This window comes from Sapajus apella, unplaced genomic scaffold (genome assembly GCF_009761245.1).
Source record: "Sapajus apella isolate SASKATOON/1434 unplaced genomic scaffold, GSC_monkey_1.0 scaffold81, whole genome shotgun sequence".
In the NCBI taxonomy this organism is placed as follows: domain Eukaryota; kingdom Metazoa; phylum Chordata; class Mammalia; order Primates; family Cebidae; genus Sapajus; species Sapajus apella.
In genome coordinates, this window is record NW_022437021.1 from 7,624,651 (window position 1) to 7,650,332 (window position 25,682).

The 25,682-nt window shown below is 35.4% G+C and overlaps 1 protein-coding gene across 1 annotated transcript in view; it reads right to left on the minus strand.

Moving 5' to 3' along the window:
• ZNF804B (zinc finger protein 804B) overlaps window positions 1-8,734 on the minus strand; it is a 108,496-nt gene extending 99,762 nt beyond the window's left edge. The window contains exon 1 of the mRNA XM_032252985.1: window positions 7,397-8,734. Within this exon, the coding sequence (XP_032108876.1) occupies window positions 7,397-7,591 (195 nt within the window). The 5' untranslated portion in view covers window positions 7,592-8,734. The remainder of the gene's footprint in view (window positions 1-7,396) is intronic.
• Between the last annotated feature and the right edge of the window lie 16,948 nt (window positions 8,735-25,682).

A 25,682-nucleotide genomic window follows, 5' to 3' on the forward strand; every position in this document is an offset into this window, starting at 1 on the left:
AGACAATGTATACCCTCATAAGCAATGTTTTCTCACACCTTGTCAACACCAGGTGGTATAATTCTTTTTTTTCACATTTGACAAATTTACTTTTTAAAATCTCCTCAAATTTTTATTTAGTTTATTACTAGTTATGCAAACCATATGTTTACATTTTGTAAGCCACTGACAATTTTTAGAATTGATCCCTTTCTCATCCCTTCATTGTCATTGTTATAAAGAATCCTTAACTCTTAAATGCCTAACTGATCACAAAGCCAAGCTCTCCTTGTGTACCAACATAAACTGCTTTCGGGTTTATTTTTCTAAATCACAAATCTAGTCCTATCATATTAGGGTGGCACACCTTGTCAACATTAATAATGGATTGAACATTTTCTTAAATTATAAAATTGTGTTTTTAAGACAGTTTTTGTTCAATAATCATAAATAACTTGATATTAGGGACCCCATATGTTTACCATAGTATTTACTTTTATTCACTTAAGAAATATTTAGTCAATGATAGGTCAATATATTGACATAGGACAGAGTGAAATGGCCTACTCTAAAAACTAAGTTATTCAGCTACTGTTTCATTTTTTAAAAATACCTTTTGAGTATTACTATGTGGCAGAAATTGCTCTAAGTTCTAGATACACAGTGGCTAGTAGAACCACCTGTGGCCTTACCTTTATGAGCCTAATAGCTGGGAGTAGAGTGTGAGGTAAATAAATTAAAAAGTAATTTTTTTTCTTTTTAAAGAGTGATAAGCAGTTTTGTGTTATTCTAGCAACTCTTTAGAAAAACCAAACAAAACACAGAAAGCCATAATTTGAGTGTTTGCAGATTCCCCGTTATGGCTGATTTCAAGCTATCAATGGTTAAACAACCAGCTCACAAAGTTCTCGAATACTGAACAGCTGGCTCTGGAGAGCCATTACAAGGTACATCACCACTGATAGTGCCAACAGGATATTAGAATTGGAAAACTGCTAACTGACTACTTAAGGTAAAAGAGAAATGTCCTACTGAAAAGGTGACATTTAAGCTGAGACACAAATGAAGAGAATAACACTGAAGGTCAGATAGAAGAATTTTCCAGACAGAGAGAACAGTCAGCTACAGCCAATGCCCTAAGGTAGAAGGAAAACACTTGATATATTTGAAAGTCAGAAGGAGCCAGAATGCAAAAATTTTAATTTATTTTTCAGTTAGGAGAACATTGAGATAAAAAAGCCTCTTAGCTAAGGTACAGGCAGCAATTTGGGAAAGTTAAATATGAGCAGAAAGCTAGTATCAGCTTTGGTTCTTTTGTCTTGTACTTCTCTGCTAATGCTAATAAAGGTTGCAACTACTGCTGGGTGATTTGAGGACACACACATATACAGAGAGAGAGAGAGAGAGAGAGAGACAGAGAGAGAGAGACAGAGAGACTTCGCCAGAAATCTTGGTTTACAGAATGTAAAATGGAGGAAGAGATAATATTATTTTATGGCACAAAAATGTTCATTCCGGGGACTCCAGTCTATTTCTTCAATCTTGCTGACCCCACAAATCATCTACACTTTGACATTTTGTTACCACTTTTAGAATACTAATAACTAACATGCTATATATCATTTGAGCAGCGTTTGAGGAAAACATAAATCAAATTGCATAAACAAAACAAGAGATCATTAGATTAAATTATTTTAGCAATTTTGGGGTCTTTTCCTCTTAAAGTCAAGATGACAACAGTAGCTCTGTTTTGATATGTTTCCCAGAGCAAGTAGAGATCGGGTGAATCCAAAATAATATTTTAAAGAACGAATCCGTTGGAGTTCAAACCCAGGGACTGACAAGTGAACAGTTCCTTCTGCATAAAAATAAATTCTATTGTGAAGCAAAGGAGATTAGAAGGATTAAGAGTCATATGTGGAGGATTTGAAAGTGGATTTGTTTTTTATTATTAAAGATATTTTTATGGGTTAATTGTACAGGGATCTGGCTCCTTTGTTTTTTTTTTTTTTTTTTTTTTTTAAAAAGAGATGAATCAGAATGTCCCTGGGGCAGGAGAGACTTCTGCTGCATGTGAAGATGCGTATTATTCATTCCAGTTTTGCAGCTAACAATCTTGAGAAAGGAATTATGACTTGTAGGTAGTCTCACAAGTAATTAATTGTTGCTGACATGTTACCTATATTGCTAGTTACAGTTCTGTCTTTATCAAGCGATTATAATTTGTATACACGTTCAAACTGCATTAGGAATAATACTCAGCATTTACACAGAATTTTAAGAAGCTCAAGGCAAAAGCTAAGATAATTGAGCTGTTTCCAGAAATGTGAGCTATATATAGAATGAGTTGTCAAAGCTAGAAATTCATTATTTTTCCTCACTGAAGAAATTTAAAAATTCACGTTTGTTATTGATGAGCTATCTTTCTCTACAAATAACACCTAAGAAAATAACTTAATTTTTTTTTTTTGAGACAGGTCTTACTCTGTCACCCATACTGGAGTACAGTGAGGTGAAAAAAATCTTAAGTTTTGATCAAATTGTAGAAAATCATTTTTAAAGGTCCAACGGAATTCATTTAAATATATGCATCCCATACTGTTTTATTTTATTTCTTGAATTTATACATTGACTTACTTGTCTAGAATTATAATAAAACCATTAAAAATCTACTCTGTGATAAAATAAACACATGATGCTGACAGAAGACAACAACAAATGCTTCTGAAATTACTTTTTCAGCTCTGGGATCCTCAGTAATTGCACATGAATGAAAGAAGGCAGAGAAAAGCATTCAAGGATTATTTTGTTATCAGATCTAATGTGTTCTATTGATGAGTAATAGAATGAATTAATGAGAATTTGGAATTACCTCTAAGTGTACCAAAAAGAGCATATTTTGGGAAGTTAAGCAGAAGAGGCCATATAGTTCATCGGAATCTACATGGAAAATAAAACTATGGCAACTGTTCACATTACTTAGGCCAAATAATAGCCAAATTCCCACCACCATCATTGTAATCATCAACACAATCAAGAAGAGCTCTTAATGAAGCAAGAACCAAATAGGAAAATTGAGCTTCGAAATCTGAAAATATATATATATACTTTTGCATGCTTTACTTCAGTGAATAGTTCCTTTTTCTTTATATAAAATTCAGTTTTAGTTGAAAGAAAAATGTTAAACTCACTTCACTTTAAATTGAGGTGATTTTTAAAATATTTTGGGCTAAAATAAGTCTTTAAATGGAAATATTTTAACATTATCCAAACAGGCAGTCTAACAAAGTTTATAGAAAATTTAATTATTCCAATGTTTTTTTAAAGTGGGAAACATGTACAAAAATTGGCCATAATATTAATAGATTTCAAGTGAAAGGTATTTTTAAAATGCTGTGTTAAATTAGTTTACCATGAAATCTTGGCTTTTTGAATATCTCATATAAGTTTTTGACCCCTGCATTAAATATGCAGAAGTATGTGTTGAAAAACAGACACAAGACAAGAGGGCACTTCAGAGAGTGGGAAGACAATGAGCCAAGATGAGCATGTGGGAAAGCATAATACATGTTTTAGGAAACTGTAAGGAAATTCTGGATTTATAGAGGATAAATCTGGAAATGAAGGCAAGAGCCAGATTGTGGATTCAAATAGCATGATAAGTAGTTCAGACCCTTTCAAAAATCAGTCATGAAGCACTAAGAACTTCCTAGGAAAAGAGTGATCATATGAATGGGGTAGTCTGGAAAGATTTATCTGGTTACAAGTGGATGGGTTGGTGTGGAGCAGGGAAAACACTGGAAGTGGGGAGTCCAGCTGGAAGACCTGAGCAAAGATTCAGAGGTGAGATTAATGATGATGGTGGAGATGAGAATGCAAAATGAAAAATGAGGACAAGATGCTCTGCAAAAAGAGAAAGAGGTAAATAGGATACAGTTTCAAAGATTTCTAAAGAGGTCCCCAAGAGAGTGATTATGGCCTTAGCAGCCATAGGGAATCATTTGCTCCTTCATAGAGTAGTACATTTTTTAACTGCCCCCATACCTTGATAATAGGTTTTCTACCATATAGGACCTATTATTCTTGAGTACACAGTTAACTTCTATTCAGTCTTTAAGAAACCCAGCTCATTTATCTTATCTGCTTTCTGGAATCAGTTTTGTGTTCTCCCTTTTAAGTGTCCTAGGTATAAAATTTTTATAACACTTAAGTTAATTTATCATAAGATCTATTGACTTGTCTTCTCCTCAATTAGATTACCAGCTCCCTGAAGGTGGAGACCACATTTGTCCATTTTTCACAATGAACCCAGTAGCACACAGTAGAAACCGAATTATTGTTTGATGAAGAACACCCAGGAAAGTTAGAATGACACTAAGTCAATAAACAAACAAACAAAACAAGCAAATAAGTGAAAGACAGAAGTGTGCATATATATGGAATAGAATAGAATAGAACAGAATAGAAAGATCGAGGAAAGTTGTTTATCAACATGTTGGATAGCTAATAGAAATAAGATTGAAGAAAATGATAAAAACCAGAAATTGACTAGTCAGAATTCCAGAGTACGAGGGGTGCTGTGGTATGCAGGCCTGGTATGGAGGGTTCACCCTGGTAGTCCAATACTTTCCACAGTTTTCAAAAGATTTCTTATGCTCTTCAATTTTCTCACCTCAGCTTCTTATATCTCCATTGTCAAGAATGCCATCTCATCTTGATCCTCTATTTTAATATCTACTTATGCATGTGTAAAGCACAAATCAAATACCACTATTGCATGACACCTTCCCCGGTCTTTTATTTCTCCGAATCCCTAAGTAATCTTTTTTTCTTAATATGCAGCCTGAAGCCCACCTGCATAAAATCCCATAGTGGGTGGTGCAGAAGAAGTTTCTCTCTACAGACATAATCTATCTAACAAATGTAGAAGGGGTAAAATAATTTGAATCATCATTTTACAACTACAGATGAAGGGATTTAAGCAAATAAGCATTGATGTCTACAAAATCATTAGTGAGGAAAAAGCTAGTAGAAACTTAATGATGGATGGATCAATAATCTGATAGTACCTAAACGCACTCATCAAATTCAAGATTATAAAAAGAGATGAGGAGACATTATATGCCTCCTTATGGAAGGACACAAAATACCTTCTAATATATTCTTGTCAAGAAAAAAATATGTTTGAATTTGGCCAAATCTCTTTCCATAAAATCCAGTTAAAAGGAAAACGTGAAAAGATAATAGTGAGTAGAATTTTGCATAATCCCGTATGTGGGAAAAGAACTGCAAAAAGTAAAATTTTAAAAGAAATGAAAAAATGTGTAGATTAAAATATATAAAAAGAAATTTCAAGACATGTCAACCCGAAGTGTGGATATTTGGGATCCTAATTTCAAAGAATCCAAATTTGCAAATCATTTATAAGATGCCAAGGTAACGAGAACACTAACTGGTTTTTAGAAATTTACTGTTAATTTTTTTTTAGGTTATGTAATAAAGCATCAATTTTAAAGCATTGCTACATATCTTGAAATACTTTTAGATAAAATGATAAGATGTCTGGAATTTGCTTCAAAACAATGTAACAGTGGCAGAAGCATGGTGAGTGTGATGGTATAAATAAAACAAGATTGATTATCATTGAAGTTGGGTAATAGCCACTAGTTTACATTTATATATGTTTAACATTTTTAATTTTTAATTCATTTTAAAATATAGGTTCCTAGACCCTATCTCAGAATTATTGAACTAGAATAGCTGAGAACGGTTCTGAGAATCTGAACAATTAACATGTTCTGAAGTGATTATTACGCACACTAGGATTTGGAAATTATAATGCTAAAACAATTTATCTCATTATCTTACCCTTGTCAGAGAAACGAAGCCAACTATATATATATATCTTATCTTTAAGGATAAAGAGCCCTGTCTTTATCAGGTTTGCATTTCCCAAGAATATGCATGTGTGTGTGTGTGTGTGTGTGTGTGTGTGTGTGTGTGTGTGGTCATATATAAATATATGTATATATGTGTATGTATATAGTTAGTATGCACTCAATAAAATGCTAGTGATATCTGACAAAATATTTACTTTTGTTTAGTTTGAACAAATATTTCAGATAGAGTATACAACACTTACCCACACATTCCAACATGTCAGGTCCATTTGGCATCAAAAATGTGTACCTTGTTATAGCTGTTAGCAATAGTCTTTTGTCACATGAAATTTATTTCTCAGCTGGTGGTATTTAACATTCTTAAATTGCCAATATAGCCATACCTCAATTCGCAAATATAACATCTAACAAGAGTAGAAAAATAGCCTCTTCTTTCACATTTGGAGAGTAGGTATTATAAGCAGCCATGTGTAGTATATCCACACTCATACTATAGATACCCATATAATATTTCACGAAGATAAACTAAAATGTTTTTACCTGTGATTACTCCTAGACTTTTTCCTTTTGAATTTTTTGTTTACCTGTTTGCAATGTTTCATTTATTAAATACAACTTTGACTTTAAGAGACTATGCTTAGGAAAATGTAATCTTTTGAGAATTGCTTTCCCAAAGACTTAATATTTCCTATAATTGGAATCTTTGAAAGATGTAGACTATAACAGATTCTGTAACAGAGTCTGTCCTACTACCAGTCCAGGGTTCTGAATTTGTCACTAGCTAGTTAAGTAACTTTGAATAACACACTATTTTTCCTGGCTCCTGGTTTCCCTACATACAGTTGATCTTTGAACAACATAGGTTTGAACTGAATGGGCCCACTTACATGTGGATTTTCTTCTACTTCTGCCACCCCTGAAACAGTAAGATCAACTCCCCCTCTTCCTCTTCCTCCTCAGCCTACTCATGATGAAGACAATGAAGATGAAGAGCTTTATGATGATCCACTTTCACTTAATGAACAGTAACCGTATTTTCTCTTCCTTATTTTCCTAATAACATTTTCTTTTCTCTGGCTTACTTAATTGTAAGAATACAATATATAATACACATAACATATATAAAACATGCATTAATGGATTTTTTATGTTATGGTGAAGCTTCTTCCTGGTCAACAGCACACTATTAGTAAACTTCTGAGGGAATCAAGGGTCATATGTGGATTTTTGACTGCATAGAGGACTGACATTCCTAACCACTGTGTTGTTTAAGGGTTAACTGATATAATTCTAAAATAAATATGTCAGTCTACTCTTAGATCATCTCTAAATTTGCCTCCAGTTTTATAGTACTTTGCATAACATTTAAGCACAAAACACAACCTCTACAGAAAAAAAAAGACATAAAATGTTCTCACCTCACAGTCTCATATGACAGTTTTAAGGTCAAATTCATACAGTTCTGTTCTGAAGGTATAAATACAGGAATATAAAGGACTTTTCCCACTTTGGCTTACCTGCTTATGAGCATGATCATAAGAATTAATATGATTGTCAAACTCCTGGTGTTTGTGATACTGCTTGTCACATAATTCACAGTAAAAGTTTGCCTTTACATCACCCAGGGCCTTTGCTGTGGACTTCTCCTTCTCTGCAAAATCCTTTAAGAAAAAAGAAAAAAAAATGTTGGTTACACTTTTCTCTAATACCATAACCAGCTCTCATATTAATCAAGTTGGTATTTAACTTAAAGGAATATGATGGAGCACATTATTTTCTGGGAACTCATGGCACTGTGAAAGTAACGTTTAGTTTAGCATCATCCCTAACTTATCAACCACCATATTATGAGTTCTCCTAATATAGGCCTTTGGTGGAGCCTGGTTTTTACTCATTCTTCCTCTTGTCACCCATTTCTAGGTTGTGATTATGCCTATTACCAAGGACATCACTGGCCATTTCTTCTTTATCTCCTTCATAGGCCTCTGTTTTTCTGATACTATGCCCTAAATGTTTGTGTTCCATGTAATTCTATCTTCAGGCAAATGATTTATCTATTTTATATGCTCTCCCAGGGGTGCCCCCATTCACACCATAGATAGAGCCTGCCGTATCCATAACGTTCAACGTTGCCTAAGCCTCTTCCACAAACATCAGTTACTGCTACACATTACTGAAGGCTTTATGTCCATGTTCTTCAAAATATTCTCCTTAACATTTTTAGTATGCTCCATTTAAAAAAGTTTTGACTACATAATTCTGCTTAAAATCCTCTTTAACACTCTCTTTGATTATAGAATAATAATGGCAAATGTTTACTTAGTACAAACTATGCACCAGGTATATGAATTATCTCATCATTCCTTACAACAATTCTGAGTTAGGTTCTATTTTTATCTGCATGATAGATGCATCAACCAGTGCTTAGAGAGATCACACTCATGGTCACCAAGTTTACAAGTGGAGAAAGAATTTAAATTCAAATAATCTATTCCTAGCTCCTCTGTTAGTAAACAACAGTAATTTGCTAACTTCCTTAAAAGCCAACCTTCTTAATATACCAAAAACTTCTTACCTTGCATGTATCATATTTTATCAAATGATTCTTCTATATTTTCCTCTTTAATTGTATTACCAGATACATTATATAGCATTAAATTATCTATTTTCATGTCTATTGTTTCCACCAATTTTTTGAGAGAAGAAACTAATTTATTCATTTTTCTTACACAGTGCTAAACAACATGTTGTCTAGCCTAGAATAGGCGTTATTTAATATGCATTACATAAATAAATGGATAATCATGATTTATATATTTATACCTTATACTCTTCTACAACTTCTGCTATATTATCCCAATACCAAATAAAAAGAGTGATTGGCACATTGAAAATACCAAATAAATATGTATAAAGAATGAATGAACAAACTAAAGCATGGGTTTTATCTTTGTTTCTCCAAAATAACTACCCTCAATAGAAAGAAACTGGATCATAAATGTACATCATAGGCAAATAGCTGACCAGAAAAGAAAGTAAGCAGAAATCATTTAGGCATGTTTTCAGAGTAGGGTGAAGTAATGGGGCAATTAATTTAGACATGTACATAACATAATGATTTAAGAGCAAAAATAAGAGGGCAAAACAGATGGCAAAAAGCAAGAAGGGTATAGACAGCATTAACTAACAATACAACCAGACCAAATATAGGGACTGCCTATCTCAGAGAATTAAGGTAAGAATTTGGTTACACTCTAGAATAATGGTGGATATAAAAACTACTGGACAGGCTATATCCAGTAACAAGAATGTAGACTCTGATTTCAAGATCAAAACCCAGGTGCTGAAAGAACTAGGACAACTGCCTGCTGATACAGTCGCTATTGAGAAGTGAGACAGCAGTACAGCATTGATGTGGTGCTAAATCTCTTGATTTAGTAGACTTAGAATCAAGGGAAACCATTACTTCTCCAATCATTCTAAGTTTTTTTTTTTTTTTTTTTTAGATGGAGGCTCACTCTGTTGCCCAGGCTGGAGTTCAGGGGCACGATCTCGGCTCACTGCAACCTCCACTTCCCGGGTTCAAGCGATTTTCCTGTCTCAGCCAGAGAACAGCTGGGATTATGGCATGCACCAGCACGCCCAGCTAAATTTTTTGTATTTTTAGTAGAGACGGGGTTTCTCTATGGTAGGCAGGCTAGTCTTGATCTCCTCACCTCAGGTGATCCGCCCGCCTCGGCCTCCTAAAATGCTGACATTACAGGCGTTGAGCCACCACGCTTGGCTGTTATTATTTTTTCCATGTCCTTTCTTAGTATAATCACAGGGACTGGATTCAAACTAGGGATTACTTTATTTTAATCATAGTTCTTACTTCGTTATGACAGCAGCCTTAGAAAACTGACCATGTTCCTTAGAAATTGGTCAACCCTGCCTTAGTGCTCAAAAACACCTCAGCCTTGTGAACTAGGGTAGGGAAACAAATGAAAATTCAGGATAGATTTGGGACTAAAAATGTATTTTTATATTCTTTCAGATTATGTAAGATATTTTATGACAATAGTTCAATGGCCAGGAGTTAATGTTTACCCTCAACTAAATATTCTATATTTCTAAAATGTTCTTTAAGTATCATATTAGATAATTTTTAGCTCAAAATGTTATAATTTTAAGACAGTTTCACCAAAATTTAAGTTTTATATCATTTTTTCCTGAATGCTTATATTTTACAAAGTCGTTAGACTAAACTACATATTACATTTCTTGCTTCATTATTCTTGTGAGGAAATTATGCAGATACCCTTATCTTTCTTCCCTCTAAGGCATTAATGACAATCTCCAAGGCATATTCTGGTCCCCTCATTAAGAGAGAAAGAGGGCAGTCATGGTGGCTTATGCCTGTAATCCCAGCACTTGGGGAGGCTGAAGTGGGCAGATCACCCTAGGTCAGGAGTTCAAGACCAGCCTGGCCAACATGGCAAAACCGCATCTCTACTAAAAAATGCACCAGGGTGGTGGTGCACACCTGTAATTCCAGCTACTTGGGAAGCTGAGGTAGGGGAATCGCTTGAACCCAGGAGGTGGAGGTTGCAGTGAGCTAAGATTGTGCCCCTGCACTCCAGACTGGGTGAAAGAGAAAGACCATGTCTCAAAACCCAAGTAGCTGGAATTACAGAGAAATAGTGAACAGGTGGAGTATAAATTCTACCACAAAACATATAGATACAGATGGAATTGTAACAGTAGAAATCTCTATTATTTTTCAAAAGAGTCAACTGATATTTAGCAATTTCATGTTTTGTGTAAACTCTAATGGCTAGGTAATGGTAAAGTAGAGGCATGCTTTACTGTCTCATGCAATTTCATCCAACCAACCATCTATCTACATGTTTAACCATCCATTCATCCAACTATGTATTAATACATTCAGGTATTTTTTATTTAGCAACTTTTAAATTTCAGTTTCTTACTGGGCCTTATACTTATTAATTTATAGTTTAGTAAAGAGGTAAAAACTATAAGTTGTGATAGAGTGATAATCACAAATTGCTACAGAGGGTTACCTAGATCAGACTAGCTAAAAATAATTAGAAGTTAATGTGTCTCTCACATAGCATTACATATACATTATTAGTACACATTACTTCTTGGCTTTTTGTTGAATGACAGAATACTTTTACTGAAAAATAGGCCTGAAGGTAAATTAAGATGATTTACTTTCTAAAGTAATTATGTAATCTTTAAATATATTTAGAGATACAGTATAAATATGAAAGGAATAAAAATGATGACCTATTCTCAGTATAATTATTAAAATAAAAATAATTACAGATACAAGATTTGATATATAATTCATTCATTGATTTGCCAGTTATTTAAATTTCCTGTCTTACATTTTGCCTACAGGAAGAGGTTTTGAAAGCTTATCTGACAGAAAAAAGAATGTATGACATAAAAGAAAGCTTCTTGTTAATCATTCTCAATGATTAATTAAAGGGTGAAAGTAAATTACAAATGGAATATGACAGTTATCTTAACAAGAGTCATTTTTAAAACATTAGGTAATGCCAATGGGCATTTTTTGTTGTAGTTCAGTATAAATTCTGTAGTAATTAATTACTTTTTATAATTAATGTTTGGGGTGCAAGGAGTGAATATGTACTTTTTCACAACAATAATTTTACATTAACACATAAAACAGGTGTGTTTTTTAAAGTGGGCAAGTATTCTGACTAGAGTAATACACTTAGAAATATGAATGTTTGCTATCAAATTTTTATCATTGTGATTATTATACATTAACTCCAAGTAAACTACATTGTAAACCAGAAATGTACCACGTCACAGTTGCTAACTCAATCTTCACAATAGCTCTATGAAGTATGTTCTATTATTATCTCATTTAAAGATACGGAAAATAAGGCACAAACATGTTTAGAAACTCATTCACTGGATTAAGCTCAAATCTGCCTGACTTCAGAGGTATGATTCACCATACTCAAGGCTGCTGCAATTTAGCATTTATCCAGATGCCAGGTAAGTCCAGGCTATCTCTGCTAACTCATTTGTGGATTCAGGATGGCATGGAGCACTTAACTCCCAGAAAGACGGAGAACTAATTATCATTTTAAAAATTCATAATGCTCTTGAAGCTGAGAAATGGCTACTAGGAAAATGCAAGGCAGTAGTCTTGTTGCATTGGTTGTGAATATGTGCTCTGATTACGAAAAAGAAAGGGAAGAAATCAATTGCTGCTCTTCATAGCTCCTTATTGGTAGTACCAGCTCAGAGCTTTAAGAACTGAATTCATATTCTTTGTGAGAAAGCCCACATTTGACCTTTCACTGTTATGTGTAAGTGACTGCTTTAAGAATTCTAACATTCTCTAACTCATTCTAACATATTAGCCCCAAATGAAATCCTACTTCAAAGAAAGTGAATTTTCCCCTCCTCCAATCAAGTGGCTGCTGCTGAGTCAGAACACTCTTTTGGCTCCCATCATCTTCCTGCATTTCTGTAACAGCTTGGATAACAGAAAACTTGCTTTAGAAGTTTCATTCACTTATTTATTCTATTTTTATAATAGGAAAAAGGTATCTTAGTCTTTGAAAGCTGACTAGCTTGAATGTCAGCCTCTTCAAACACTAAAAGTTTCAGTTATCTCAGAATAAAGGGGATAATAATAAGCAACTTGCATGATTATTGTGAAGAAAACATTGGATAATTTTTATGGATGTACTAAGTATACCACATTGCAAATATAGGTGATGGGGTTCGGAATATGCCCCACCAAAATACAACTAGGAAGTTAGGAAACCTAATGAGGCCACTCCAGTATTCCTCCTTAGCATAAAGATTATTTTGAGCTAGTTATTTTGAGAAATTATAGACACAGGTGAAACTTTTCGCTTCTCCTCTTATTAATAATTCATCAAAATGCCCACATTAAAAGATAAATACAAGCACATTAAACATGTGAAACTCTCTCTCTGCAGCATGCTCTGTGGACAGCTCAGCATCATTTCTAATTTGCAAAGAATGACAAATTTCTGACTTACAGGCAGGATGCCAGAGTCTTGACTACATTTTTTTACATGAAGAAACAATTAAATATCTAAAGTTTGCTTAAATAACTGCCTATTTTGGAGATGTGTCTTAATTCATTGCATTTGAACAGAGATTATTTTTTAAGAACACAAGCATTTCTGTTAGGACCACAGTTATCAACATTGGCCAACACCAACTTCATCTTCCTCTGCATGAAGTAACATACAGTTCTTCTACCAGAAAAACATGTTAAACATGTTAGAAAGGAAATAAGGAAGTCTAGGTGAATCCTAAAATAATCATAACAGCAGCTATTGCTTTATTGATTAATCATGGTTATCTGCCTAATGGAAGGAAAAAGGGGGAAGGCATAATTTCCAGATTCCTTAAAGATAAGATACAAATGCTACATAGTACAAGTTTATAAAGGATACATATTGTTTTGCAGAGTTGATTAACAACCAATAAAACAGTAAAACCAACGAGCTTTTACTGACACAATGCAGTATTAGGCCACCAAAATGCAAAAACGATCAGTCTCTTTAATACAGAACATTCCAACCCTCACCAAGAAAATCAGACAACATACTTAGGTGAGAAAGAAAAAAAAGAGTGACTAAAAAACGTGTATATCAAGTCTGGGTCAGGAAAATGGCTGAATCAATTAAATAACAGTGAAGTCTTGACCTAGAGTTTATGTTTATCAAATGTCCAATAAAGAATGCATGAATAAACGTAGTGAGCAAAAGAATGAATACATTTTATTTATGTATTTATTTTTATCTAGTTATTTAATGTGCTAAAGGGGAGAGAATTAGAATTCCTGAAATATATATGATGGCATAAAGATCCATATAACTTTAAAACAGCAAGAGTGCATTCTAATGTAAACTAGATTTTGTTAATAATTTATAAATATGGCTTTATCAATTACAACGTACAAACTGTATGGTTTGGCTCTATGTTCCCATCCAAATTTCACCTTGAATTGCAATAATTGCCATGTATCATGGGAAGGACACAGTGAGCGGGAATCAAATCATGGGGGGTTGGCTTTTCCTGTGCTGTTCTCACGATAGTGAGTAAGTCTAATGAGGAACTAAGGCTTACACAATGGTTTTATAAAGGGGAGTACTTATAAAGGTGGTTTTATAAAGGGAAGTTCCCTTGAACATGCCCTCTTGCCTGTAGCTATTTAAGATATGACTTTGCTTCTCAGTAACCTTCCAACATGATTGTGAGGCTTCCCCAGCCATGTGGAACTCTGGGTCAATTAAACCTCTTTCCTTTGTAAATTGCCCAATCTTAGTTATGTCTTTATACATACAATTTACAGACTAATACAGTAAATTGGTATAAGCAGGGTGGGGTACTGCTATAAAGACACCGGAAAATGTGGAAGCTACTTTGGAACTGAGTAACAGGCAGAGGTTAGAACAGTTTGGAGGGCTCAGAAGAAGACAGGAAGATATGAGAAAGTTTAGAATTTCCTAGAGACTTGTTGAATAACTTTGACCAAAATGCTGATAGCAATAGGGACAATAAAGTCCCAGCCGAGTTGGTCTTAGATGGAGATGAGTAATTTGTTGGGAAATGGAGCAAAGGTGACCCTTGTTATGTTCTGGCAAAGAGACTGGTGGCATTTTGCCCCTGCCATAGAGATTTGTGAAACTTTGAACTTGAGAAAAATGATTTAGGGCATCTGGCAGAAGAAATTTTCTAAGCAGCAAAGCATTCAAAAGGTGATTTGGATGCTATGAAAAGTATTCAGTTTTGTGGGGGTTGAGCTTTTTTTATTCTTGTCACCCAAACTGGAGTGCAATGGTGTGATCTCAGCTCATTTCAACTTCCACCTCCTAGGTTCAAGCAATTCTCCTGCCTTAGCCTCCTGAGTAGCTGGAATTACAGGCACCAGTCATCATGACTGGCAAATTTTTATATTTTTAATAGAGACTGGGTTACACCCCATTGGCCATGCTGGTCTCTAACTCCTGACCTCAGGTGATCCACCCTCTTTGGCCTTCCGAAGTGCTGGGATTACAGGCATGAGACACCACAACTGGCCAGCATTCAGTTTTTTTCTTTTTTTTTTTTTTTTTTTTTTTTTTTTTTGAGACGGAGTTTTGCTCTTGTTACCCAGGCTGGAGTGCAATGGCGCGATCTCGGCTCACCGCAACCTCCGCCTCCTGGGTTCAGGCAATTCTCCCGCCTCAGCCTCCTGAGTCGCTGGGATTACAGGCATGCGCCACCATGCCCAGCTGATTTTTTGTATTTTTAGTAGAGACGGGGTTTCACCATGTTGACCAGGATGGTCTCGATCTCTTGACCGCGTGATCCACCTGCCTTGGCCACCCACAGTGCTGGGATTACAGGCTTGAGCCACAGCGCCCGGCCCAGCATTCAGTTTTATGTATTCACAAATATATGGTTTGGAACTAAAACTTCTATTTACAAGGGAAGCAAAGGATAAAAGTCTGGAAAATTTGCATCCTAATGATGCAGTAGAAATGAAAAACCCATTTTCTGGGGAGAAATTCAAGCTGCTTGCAGAAATTTGCATAAGTAACAAGATGCAAAATGTTAATCACCAAGCCCATAGGGAAAATGTCTCCAGGACGTGTCAGAGACCTTCATAGCAGCCCCTCCCATCAAAGGCCAAAGACCTAGGAGGGAAAAATGGTTTTATGGGCCTGGCCCAAGCCCCTCCTCCAGTGCGCAGTTTCTGGACTCAGTGCCTTATGTCCCATCTGCTCCAGCCATAGCTAAAAGGGGCTAAGGTACAGCTCAGGCCATGGCTTCAGAGGGTGTAAGCCCCAGTCCTTGACAGTTTCCATGTAGTACTAAACCTGCAGATTCACAGATGTCAAGAATTGAGATTTAGGAATCTCTGCCTAGATTTCAGAGAATGTATGGAAATGCCTGGATGTCCAGGCAGAAGTTTGCTGTAGGGGTGGGTCCCTCAGGAAGAATCTCTGCTTGGGCAATGTAGAAGGGAAATGTGGGGTTTGAGCTCCCACACAGAGTCCCCACTGGGAAACTGCCTAGTGGAGCTGTGATAAGAGAGCCACTATCCTCCAGACCCCAGAATAGTAGAACCACCAACAGCTTGCACCATGTACCTGGAAAATCTGCAGACACTCAACAGCTGCCCATGAAAGCAGCCAGGAGGGGGACTGTACCCTAGAAACCCACAGGAGCGGAACTGCCTAAGATCATGGGAACTCACCTCTGGCATCACTGTGACCTGGATGTGAGACATGAGGTCAAAGGAGATCATTTTGGAGTAAGATTTGAGTGCCCCACTGATTTTGGACTTGCATGGGGCCTAAACCCCCTTTGTTTTGGCCAATTTCTCCCATTTGGAGTGGGTGCATTTAACCATTGCCTGTACCCCCATTGTATCTGGAAAGTAACTAAGTTGCTTTTGATTTTACAGGCTCATAGGTGAAAGAGACTTGCCTTTTCTCAGATAAGACTTTGAATTTGAACTTTTGGGTTAATGCTGGAATGAGTTAAGACATTGAGGGGCAGTGAAAGGCATGACTGATTTTGAAATATAAGGACATGAGGTTTGGAAGAAACCAGGGGCAGAATGATATTGTTTGGCTCTGTGTCCCCACCCTAAACTTACCTTGAATTATAATAATCCCCACATGTCATGTCATTGGAGGGACCCAGTGGGAGGTAAGTGAATCATGTAGGGTGGATTTTTCCTGTGCTGTTCTCATGATAGGGAATATATCTCATGTGATCTGACAGTTTTATAAATGGGAGTTCCCCTGCACATGCCCTCTTGCTTGCTGCCATGTAAGATGTGACCTTGCTCCTCATTCACCTTTCATCATAACTGTGAGGCCTCCCCAGCCATGTGAACCTGTTTGTCAGTTAAGCTTGTTTTCTTTATAAATTACCGAGTCTTGGATATGTCTTTGTTAGCAGTGTGAATAGAGACTATTAAACTAACTCGCCACGCAACGTAAAATAATAATAAGAGAAATACGTAGGATTGGGCAGAGTGTATGGGAACTCTACATACTTGCTTTTTTCTAATTAGCAGGCTACATTGTTAGAACAGTGTTCTAAAAATAAAAGTATACAACAAAGTCATATTTTAATAGTCCTATCTTTATTGAAATCAGAAAACAATGTAGGGAATAAGAATAATCTAATCCATGCCACATGAAGCCTACAGCTGCACTGTAGAAGGCATGCAGAATGACAAACATGAGAGTTACTTCGCATGAAGAGATTTTGAGACTCTCAGTTCCCCTCCATCATATCCCATGAGATCAAAACTTAGAAACATTCCAGAAAACCAGGAACTACTCAGTGATCATATTTACAATCATTAAGTTCACTGGAAATTCAAAGGTAAAATGTTTATGATTGGAAGAAAGTTTTTGGAATGTTTGTGTGGGTGTATAAAATATGGTAAGAAAAAGGGTTTTCTTCCTCCAGATTGACAATGCTATTCCATTTAAAAGGGTTGTAATTACCATTTCATCAATTCAGCCCACAGATAGGTATAACTGTAATGAATATAGACATATTGCATTCATCTAAATTAAATACATTTAAATGAATATATCTATTATGCATTAGACAGGAAGTACTTTCATCTAGCCATTATTCCTGCTGTAACTGTTTATTGTAAAGAATGTAATTAATAGCATCTGACATTTCATTTTCTAATATAAGAAAAATCAATGAAAAATGTCAAATAATTACATTTTCTGGAAAGTTACTAGTGATACATGTTTAGTTACAAACCATTTTTCTTTTAATTTAAAATTTGTGAGAGCCATCTATGAGAGAAATGATCATTAAGAGATGCTGACCTAGCTGCTGCTTCATCTTTCCTTGGGAGTTGATTGCAAATATGTTTCCTTCAAATAGATTCAGCGACTGTCAGTAAGTTTCCCTTCTCTGAACTTCTTAACTTGTTCTGGTATTAATCTCTGCTGTATTTATGTTCTACATGTGCTAAAAACAGGCCTGGAAGCTCCTGAGGTGATGTATTAAAATCGTATAAAGCCAATGGCTTTGTTTCAAAAAAAAAAAAAAAAAAAAAAAAAAGGCAGGTCAGATGGATGTCAAAACACCAAGGACATTCTCTCTATTCTCCTGAACGTCTCTTATTGTGTCTAATAATAAGTCGGCTACTTGGTTTACTTGCTCTGTGCCAGAGATGTATAAAAAGTGATTGTCCTCACAAAGGCACATCATTATTTCAAACTGGCTGCTCCAGGCTTCTATCTGTTGAAATTCTAGTGGGTAATTTACTTTCAAACTTAGAGAATACTAGAAATTGTGAAAGAGGTATGCTTTACACAAACCCTGTGTCTTAAATCTTAAAATGCTAACTCTAAGCTGAGAAAATGTGTCAAAGTAAGAAAAAAACGTTAAAAATGCTAGTTTACATTGAAAGTAAGATATTCACAAGGGCCAAAAGAGCAGCTGCTATAAACTACTTATGCTTTGTCTATTAAATAATCTTTACATATAACTCTGCAAAACTTGGATTAGTGACTTCAGAAAACCACAAAAAGAAGGTCTATATATCAGTTTATGTAATATACTTGCTTCGATGAAAACTAACTAAAAATGCTTGTGAGCTGAGGTCAGAAAGACTAATTAGCTAGAAACTGGAGCCAATATTTCTGTGCCCATTTGTGGCAAACAGCCTACAGTTGTCCAAGACTGTCACAGCTGCATCAGCAGTTAGAGAATCTGTACTTATTGGTATCACTGGTGTCAACTCAATAAGCCATACTAAGTGGGGTTCCAATCTATTCTGCATGTGCATTTGTGTATGTACATGTGTATATACTGTGTAGAGAACTAGTGTAAAAAGAGATGTATTGTAGCTAAATAGAAGAGAAGTTGTGGGCCCATTGTAAAAAAGTAAAATAGAAAAGTTAGAATCATCATACAAGCAGGTAACTGGAAGCAATTTCAACAATTCTTTAAGAAAATTCATCTAGGAAAAGTTATTTGGCTTGTCAAAGATTTATGCAGAATAAGTAGCAGATCTGGAATGAGAATTCAAGTCCTGACTCCTGTCTTTGAGACCAATTGCAGAGTAATTAATTCTGGAGGGTCTATTTCCTCACCTGGAAAATGAGGTTGGTCTAAGGAACAGTATTTTTGTGTCTCGAAAACTCAAGACGTATACATAGATCTCTAGAATCTTTAAAATATAGATGTAGAATTCTTTCCTTTCTTCCAACTATATAATCAAAATCAAAATCTATTTAACAACATATTTAGAAATTACACTCATATTCTTGAGATGCCAGGGATAAAAGTTTTCTGTTTCAAGTCATCTCCTAGAGAAGACAGAATAATCCTCAGTAGAGACCTCCTCCTTCCTTTATCTCCCTAAGCTTTAAAAATGCATTTAGAGTTTTGCTAGTCCATAGATCACTAGTTGCAGCTATATTAGCCAGTGCTAAAAACGGTTTTAGAAAGGAGGAAGCTACCTCTTTTTTACAGAAGGGATATCTCACATGAAAGGAAAAAAAATCAAAAGATAGAAGAATTCACACCTAAAGTGATTTTTTAAAATTTTCTTTACATTACTATGGTGCTCATGAAAGAGTTTGCTGTAGGCTAGGGACTTGGTTGTGGTATGAATGTCTTAATGAGCTACTGTGCTATTTTACTGTGTGTGATAGTAATACACAATCCCTGTTTTCAAGAAACTCTCAGACCACCTGTAGGAATAGGATTAATTCATAAGATACAAAGGAGAACACAAATGGGTACAAAATCATATGGTAGGGATTTAAAGTACTGTGTATATTTCGAGAAAGGAAATAGTCCTGCTGCTCTGTAAGATGGGTACATACCTAAGCAGAATAAGGCTCATTAAGTTACAATTTTATAATGGATCTAGATTAATAGGCTTGGACTTGACTCTTAGATATGAAAGAAATGAAGGATACTTGATGAGCTCTTTAATTCCAGGACTTAAGAAGTGACAAAGTATTCCCGAGAAATAATGAACATACACTTGGTAATGAGAATGATACAGATTTTACTCCATGTATTAACAAACAAGAAGTCATACAAACTTTAGAGAGTATATTATTACTATTCCCCATTCCTCTTCTGTTACAGCTGGTCACATTTCTGACCAGTTGCTTGGGTAGTAATAATTATCCTTTCCATATTATTCCACTACATATTCCTTTTGATTATTTTCCCAGCACTTCTTTTTCAGACTTTCTGCTTCTTGTTTCAGAGGATTTACACAAAGTCTGAACTTACATTGTTTTTTTTTTTAAAATATCTTTTTATAGATTTGGGTTACAACTACAGTTGTGTTACATGGATTTATTGTGTACTGGTAAAGTCTAGGCTTTTGGTGGACCTATCACCCAAGTAGTGTACAATGTATCCAATAGGTAATATTTCATCCCTCACTCCCCTCCCAGTGGAGACACTTTTGGAGTCTCCATTGTCTATTATGCCATTTTGTATGTCCTGAGTTCACTTTGAATTGGTCAAAGCACAAGTAATTAGTTTTAAAAATTGATTTCTATAGAATGTTTTGCTTCTGTCCATTATGTTATAAAAATCTTGATTCTGGAATTGGTCAGTTTACATGCTGTTACTACTCTGGGCTAGAATCTGTGTCCTCATTAGTGGCTATATTTATTAGCAAATCTCTATTCTGTGATAAATGCTGTGATGGCAGGAAACATTTACACTCTTTTTAGTAGAAAAAGTCTCTTCTATCATGTAAAATGAAAAAAAGAACCTTCATTGATAAGAAACAACTATATCTTAAAAATCTAAACAAATACCTTGAAGTTCTTTCCATAGGATTGTCAGCAAAAGATAAGAGTCTGCCTCTTCATTGGTTACATGCCTGAATATCACTGTGGTTTAACACTGGAATGCCCAGTAGTGAAGAATGCCAAGGGACAGAAAAAAAGGGAAAAAAAACATACATGAGAAGTGCAATGAAAACATGGGATAGGAAGAGAAAACAGATGCCTCAGGTGAGCAAAATAATTCACATTTCCCTTGTGAAAGGGTAGAAAAGCAAACTAATGGAGGAAAGAATCAGGCTTGTGGTGCTGGAAAATAGAATTTAAAATTAATGTGCTGGAGCAGACAGAAGAAAGAACCATAAATGATTTCCTTGGTCTTAGGTAATTTTTTAGCCAAAGGCTATTTGTGTGGGAATTGGGGACATATCCCTTCTAAGATTGTTCATGATTTGAAATTTATTGGTGGAAACTTGAAAGTATAGGAGGGTCAACAATATTTACATCTACAGGAATCAATATTTTGTTGTATCAGTCTTGACCTTGACATTCTCTGGGTCTGATCAAAATCATCAGTGCTCCTTGGTAAGAAGCTCATGGTCATGAGACATTTTTCAGGAGTATAAGTATTTTGTAGTAAATTTAAGAGGAGATTTATAATCTCAGAGATTTTTACAAACCAGGGCAGAAATCCTAAGGTTGGAAATCAATTAACCAACTATGTATTAAATTCTTCCTATGTTAGGGGCTACAGGAATTGTATATGACTTGGAAGGTATTGATCCTATACTAAAAGAATGTATAGTTGGCCAATAGAGATAAAACTTGAGAAAATAAAAGAGCATGTTACATCTAATTACGAGTAAAGAGCATGTAAGTTGTACAGAGACTGGGACAAAAGTCTTTCAATCCTAGCTCAATCACATGCAACTCAACGATCTTCAGTGCACTATTTGTCTTCTGTAAAATGAGGATAACGATATCACTCTCACAGAATGACTGTAATGATTAAATAAGTTCAAACATGAAAAGCACAAAACACAGTTCTGAGCACCACAAAAAGGTAAACAAATACATTTTTAAATATATACATATATATATATATTACAGATGTATATATACCTATATATGTGTATATTATATAATATATTATATAATTACATATTATATAATATTACATCTATTATATATGTATATTCTCACACATACCTATACACATATATATGGATGTTTATATGTATATGTATGTGCATATATGTATATAAAATGTCATAAATTCTGAGGAAGTGACGAAAACAGAAAAACACCAGTGAGAATAATGTCTAGGAAGATCTGAGATTTGAAACTAGTTATTAAAAATGAGGCTGGGTGCAGTGACTCATGCCTACAATCCCAGCACTTTGGGAGGCTGAGGCAGGTGGATCACAGGGTCAGGCACTCGAGACCAGCCTGGCCAACATAGAGAAGCCCTGTCTCTACTAAAAATACAAAAAATTACCTGGGTGTGGTGGCAGGTGCCTGTAATCCCACCTACTTGGGAGGCTGAGGCAGGAGAATCACTTGAATCTGGGAGGTAGAGATTAAGTGAGCCAAGATTGCACTACTGCCCTCCAGCCCAGGCGACAGTGCAAGACTTCATCTCAAAAAGGGAAAAAAAAAAAAAAAAAAAAAAAGAAAGAGGCAGTACTTCCTTGTGGTTAGGAGTATCATTCTAGAGTCAGCCTGAGTTTAAATCAAAACTTCTGTTTATCATGGGTGTGAGACACTCAGCAATTTGATCTGTTTGTCATTTGTTAAACAAATGTATAAGTGTAACTAACTCATAAGGCCAATATATTGATTATAGAAACAATTCAAATAAATACTTAGCACAGTATAAGCCTTATATTACTATTATGCTGTTAATATGTTTATATTTTCTAAGTTTTGTTTGGGGTTATTTTGTCTTTTTCAGATTTTAACAGCAATATAAAAACGTGAAATTAGATTTGAATATCCTGTACTATGACAGTTTAAAAACAAAATAACACACATTGGCAGGTTAGAGCAGAAGAGTCTGATTTGGGAATGGAGTCTCAGGGAGTTTTGAGGATTGCCCTGAAGAATGCTGGCCCCACAGGGAAAGGGAAGGCCTGGCCTCCCATAACTGACACCCAAACAATGTAAGTAAATAAAGAATGGGCCTACAAAGCCCATTAAAAAGGATTTCTTCCCACAGGGAAGAGATGTAGTTATCTGTGCCCAACTGAGTGATATACTATGTGAATAACAAGTTTTTCTTCCTATGGGACCAGTCTTTGTGTTGCAAACTAAGGAAGGGGAAAAAAAAATCCTATGTAAGCAGACGCCTCAGTCAGACATTTAATCATGGCCTTCTGGGGACACCAGTGCCCTTTATTGCTGACTTTTTTATTTCTAAACTCCCTATGGCTCCACATTCCAGATAAGTTACTTGTTAAAAATAACGTTATTTGCATTAAACATACATTTTCCTTACTAAAAACAGGCTCTGCTTTCTACTACAGATGGTGAGCTAGCTTCCTGACCTGACCTTCTGCTACTGTGTCTTTTGGATTTCTGCCTTTGGCTGGAGTACAGATGGACTAGTTTTTAAGTATTTGTTTTGTTATTGATAGAAAGTTTTATATATTTTCCGTTATAATTTTACTACTTTATAAAAAAGCAGTTATTTAAAATTTTACCTATTTATAACAGATAATTCTACCCCCCGGTTGAAAAATAAGTAACGTTTACTCACTCTCTAATGACATGTATTAACTTTAATTGCATTTACAGTGAAAATATTCCTTGAGTAATGACAGGTAATCTCAAGGTCACTTTATTTTTTATTTAGAATTAAACATACTAGCTTGTAGTATTTTTCACTAATTGCAACATGATCTAGTTGATTCCATAATGCTTTCATTAGAAGAAAATATGTAGTATAACAAATGCTATTAATATTATTGTAAAGATATAAATACTCAGGATGAGCAGGAACATGCAAGGTGATTAGAAATTACTTGGGTTTTATGTATTTACTGTAAATAGTAAAATGGAAGGTATCAGTTTTTAATAGCTCTAACTAAAAAGGTTGTCAAGACTCACACCAATTATTTTGTCTGTTTAACAATTAAAGGATTTTAAAATTACATATGTCTCTGTATGTGTGAGTAGCATTTCCATAAAATATCCCCATCTAACCTATATGGATTAAATCATCTCATTAGTTGATTAAGCTAGTATTATAATAAAAATACGCATTTGCAAATGTTTAATAATCTGTTTGTTTGCTAATCCTATTGTTCATTTAGTGAATATTTTCATGAAAACTTGTACATTCTAAGGTCGGTGTTCTATTCATTAATCTTTAATGGCCAGATCAGTATGTGGAAACACACTAATGTCATTATTTAAATAACTTTTAGTAATGTCTAAGCATCCAATTTGCTAATCAATTGAAGAATAATTTATTCACATAGAAATGAGGTCACATTTCTTCAGTATTCAAAACTAAAGTGAACAAAAATATCAACTATCTTTTATCTCTATACAACTAAAATAAATATAACTCCACCAACCTGTGGATAAACTACTGTAACAAGAAAAAAAATAAGAACCCAAGTGAACTGTTAAGAGAAAAATATGCGGCCGGGCGCGGTGGGTCACGCCTGTAATCCAGCACTTTGGGAGGCCGAGGCGGGTGGATCACGAGGTCAAGAGATCGAGACCATCCTGGTCAACACAGTGAAACCCCGTCTCTACTAAAAATACAAAAAGTTAGCTGGGCATGGCGGCGCGTGCCTGTAATCCCAGCTACTCAGGAGGCTGAGGCAGAGAATTGCCTGAACCCAGGAGGCGGAGGTTGCAGGGAGCCGAGGTCCCCCCCTTTCCCCCCCACCCGGGTAAAAAAAGGAAAACCCCCTCTAAAAAAAAAAAAAAAAAAAAAAAAAGAGAGAGAAAAATATGAATTCTAATAAGCAACCAAGTGATATAGATTGAATCAAGATCTAAGATTCTTTTTTTCTCATAATTAAAATTTCAAAAGCACTTCTCTTTTTATTTTCATGTAGCAGTTACAAAAAAGAGGAGATAACATGAAAACTCTTATATACAAAATATGATAATGAAACAGCCAGTGGAAGAAAAAAGGGAAAGAAATGAAAGAATTTTTATGCAGAATACATTATTTGGTGGAAGCCAATTTGCAAAAAGAGGCCGTCAACACAGGGAGAGCTGGTATTGTGGCTTTTATTTTCACATATTTTGCATCTGCTTTTTGTTTTCTTTCTGTCAGGTTTTTGTGGGAACCCATATTATCCCTGGAAAAAAATTTCAAACTGCCATTGGCAGGCACTGAGGGCTTTTTGTTCTGGTTTTTTTCTTTGTTTGTTTTTGTTTTGTTTCGTTTTAGGTATTAGTAGTTGAAAGATGTAAAGCTAATGTTTTTTCTTCAACTTTTAATTTTAGGGGTACATGTGCGGGATAAGCAGATTTCTTACACAGATAAATGTGTGCCACAGTGGTTTGCTGCACAAATTATCCCAACCCCTAGGTATTAAGATTGCTAAGTCAAATAGTATTTCTGCCACTGGGTCTTTGAGGAATCACCACATTCTCTCCCATAATGGCTGAACTAATTTAGACTCCCACCAACAGTGTAAAAGCATTCCCATTTCTCTGCAAACCTGCCAGCATCTGTGGTTTTTTGACTTTTTTTTCCCATTTATTTATTTTATTGCATTTGCAGTTTTGGGGTACATCTGAAGAACATGCAAAATTGTTGCATAGGTACACACGTGGCAGTGTGATTTGCTGCCTTCCTCCCCATCACCTACATCTGGCATTTCTCCCCTTGCTATCTCTCCCCAGCTCCCCACCACCCACCGTCCCTCCCCTATTTCCCCCTAACTGACCCCAGTGTGTAGTGCTCCCCTCCCTGTGTCCATGTGTTCTCATTGTTCAACACCCGCCTATG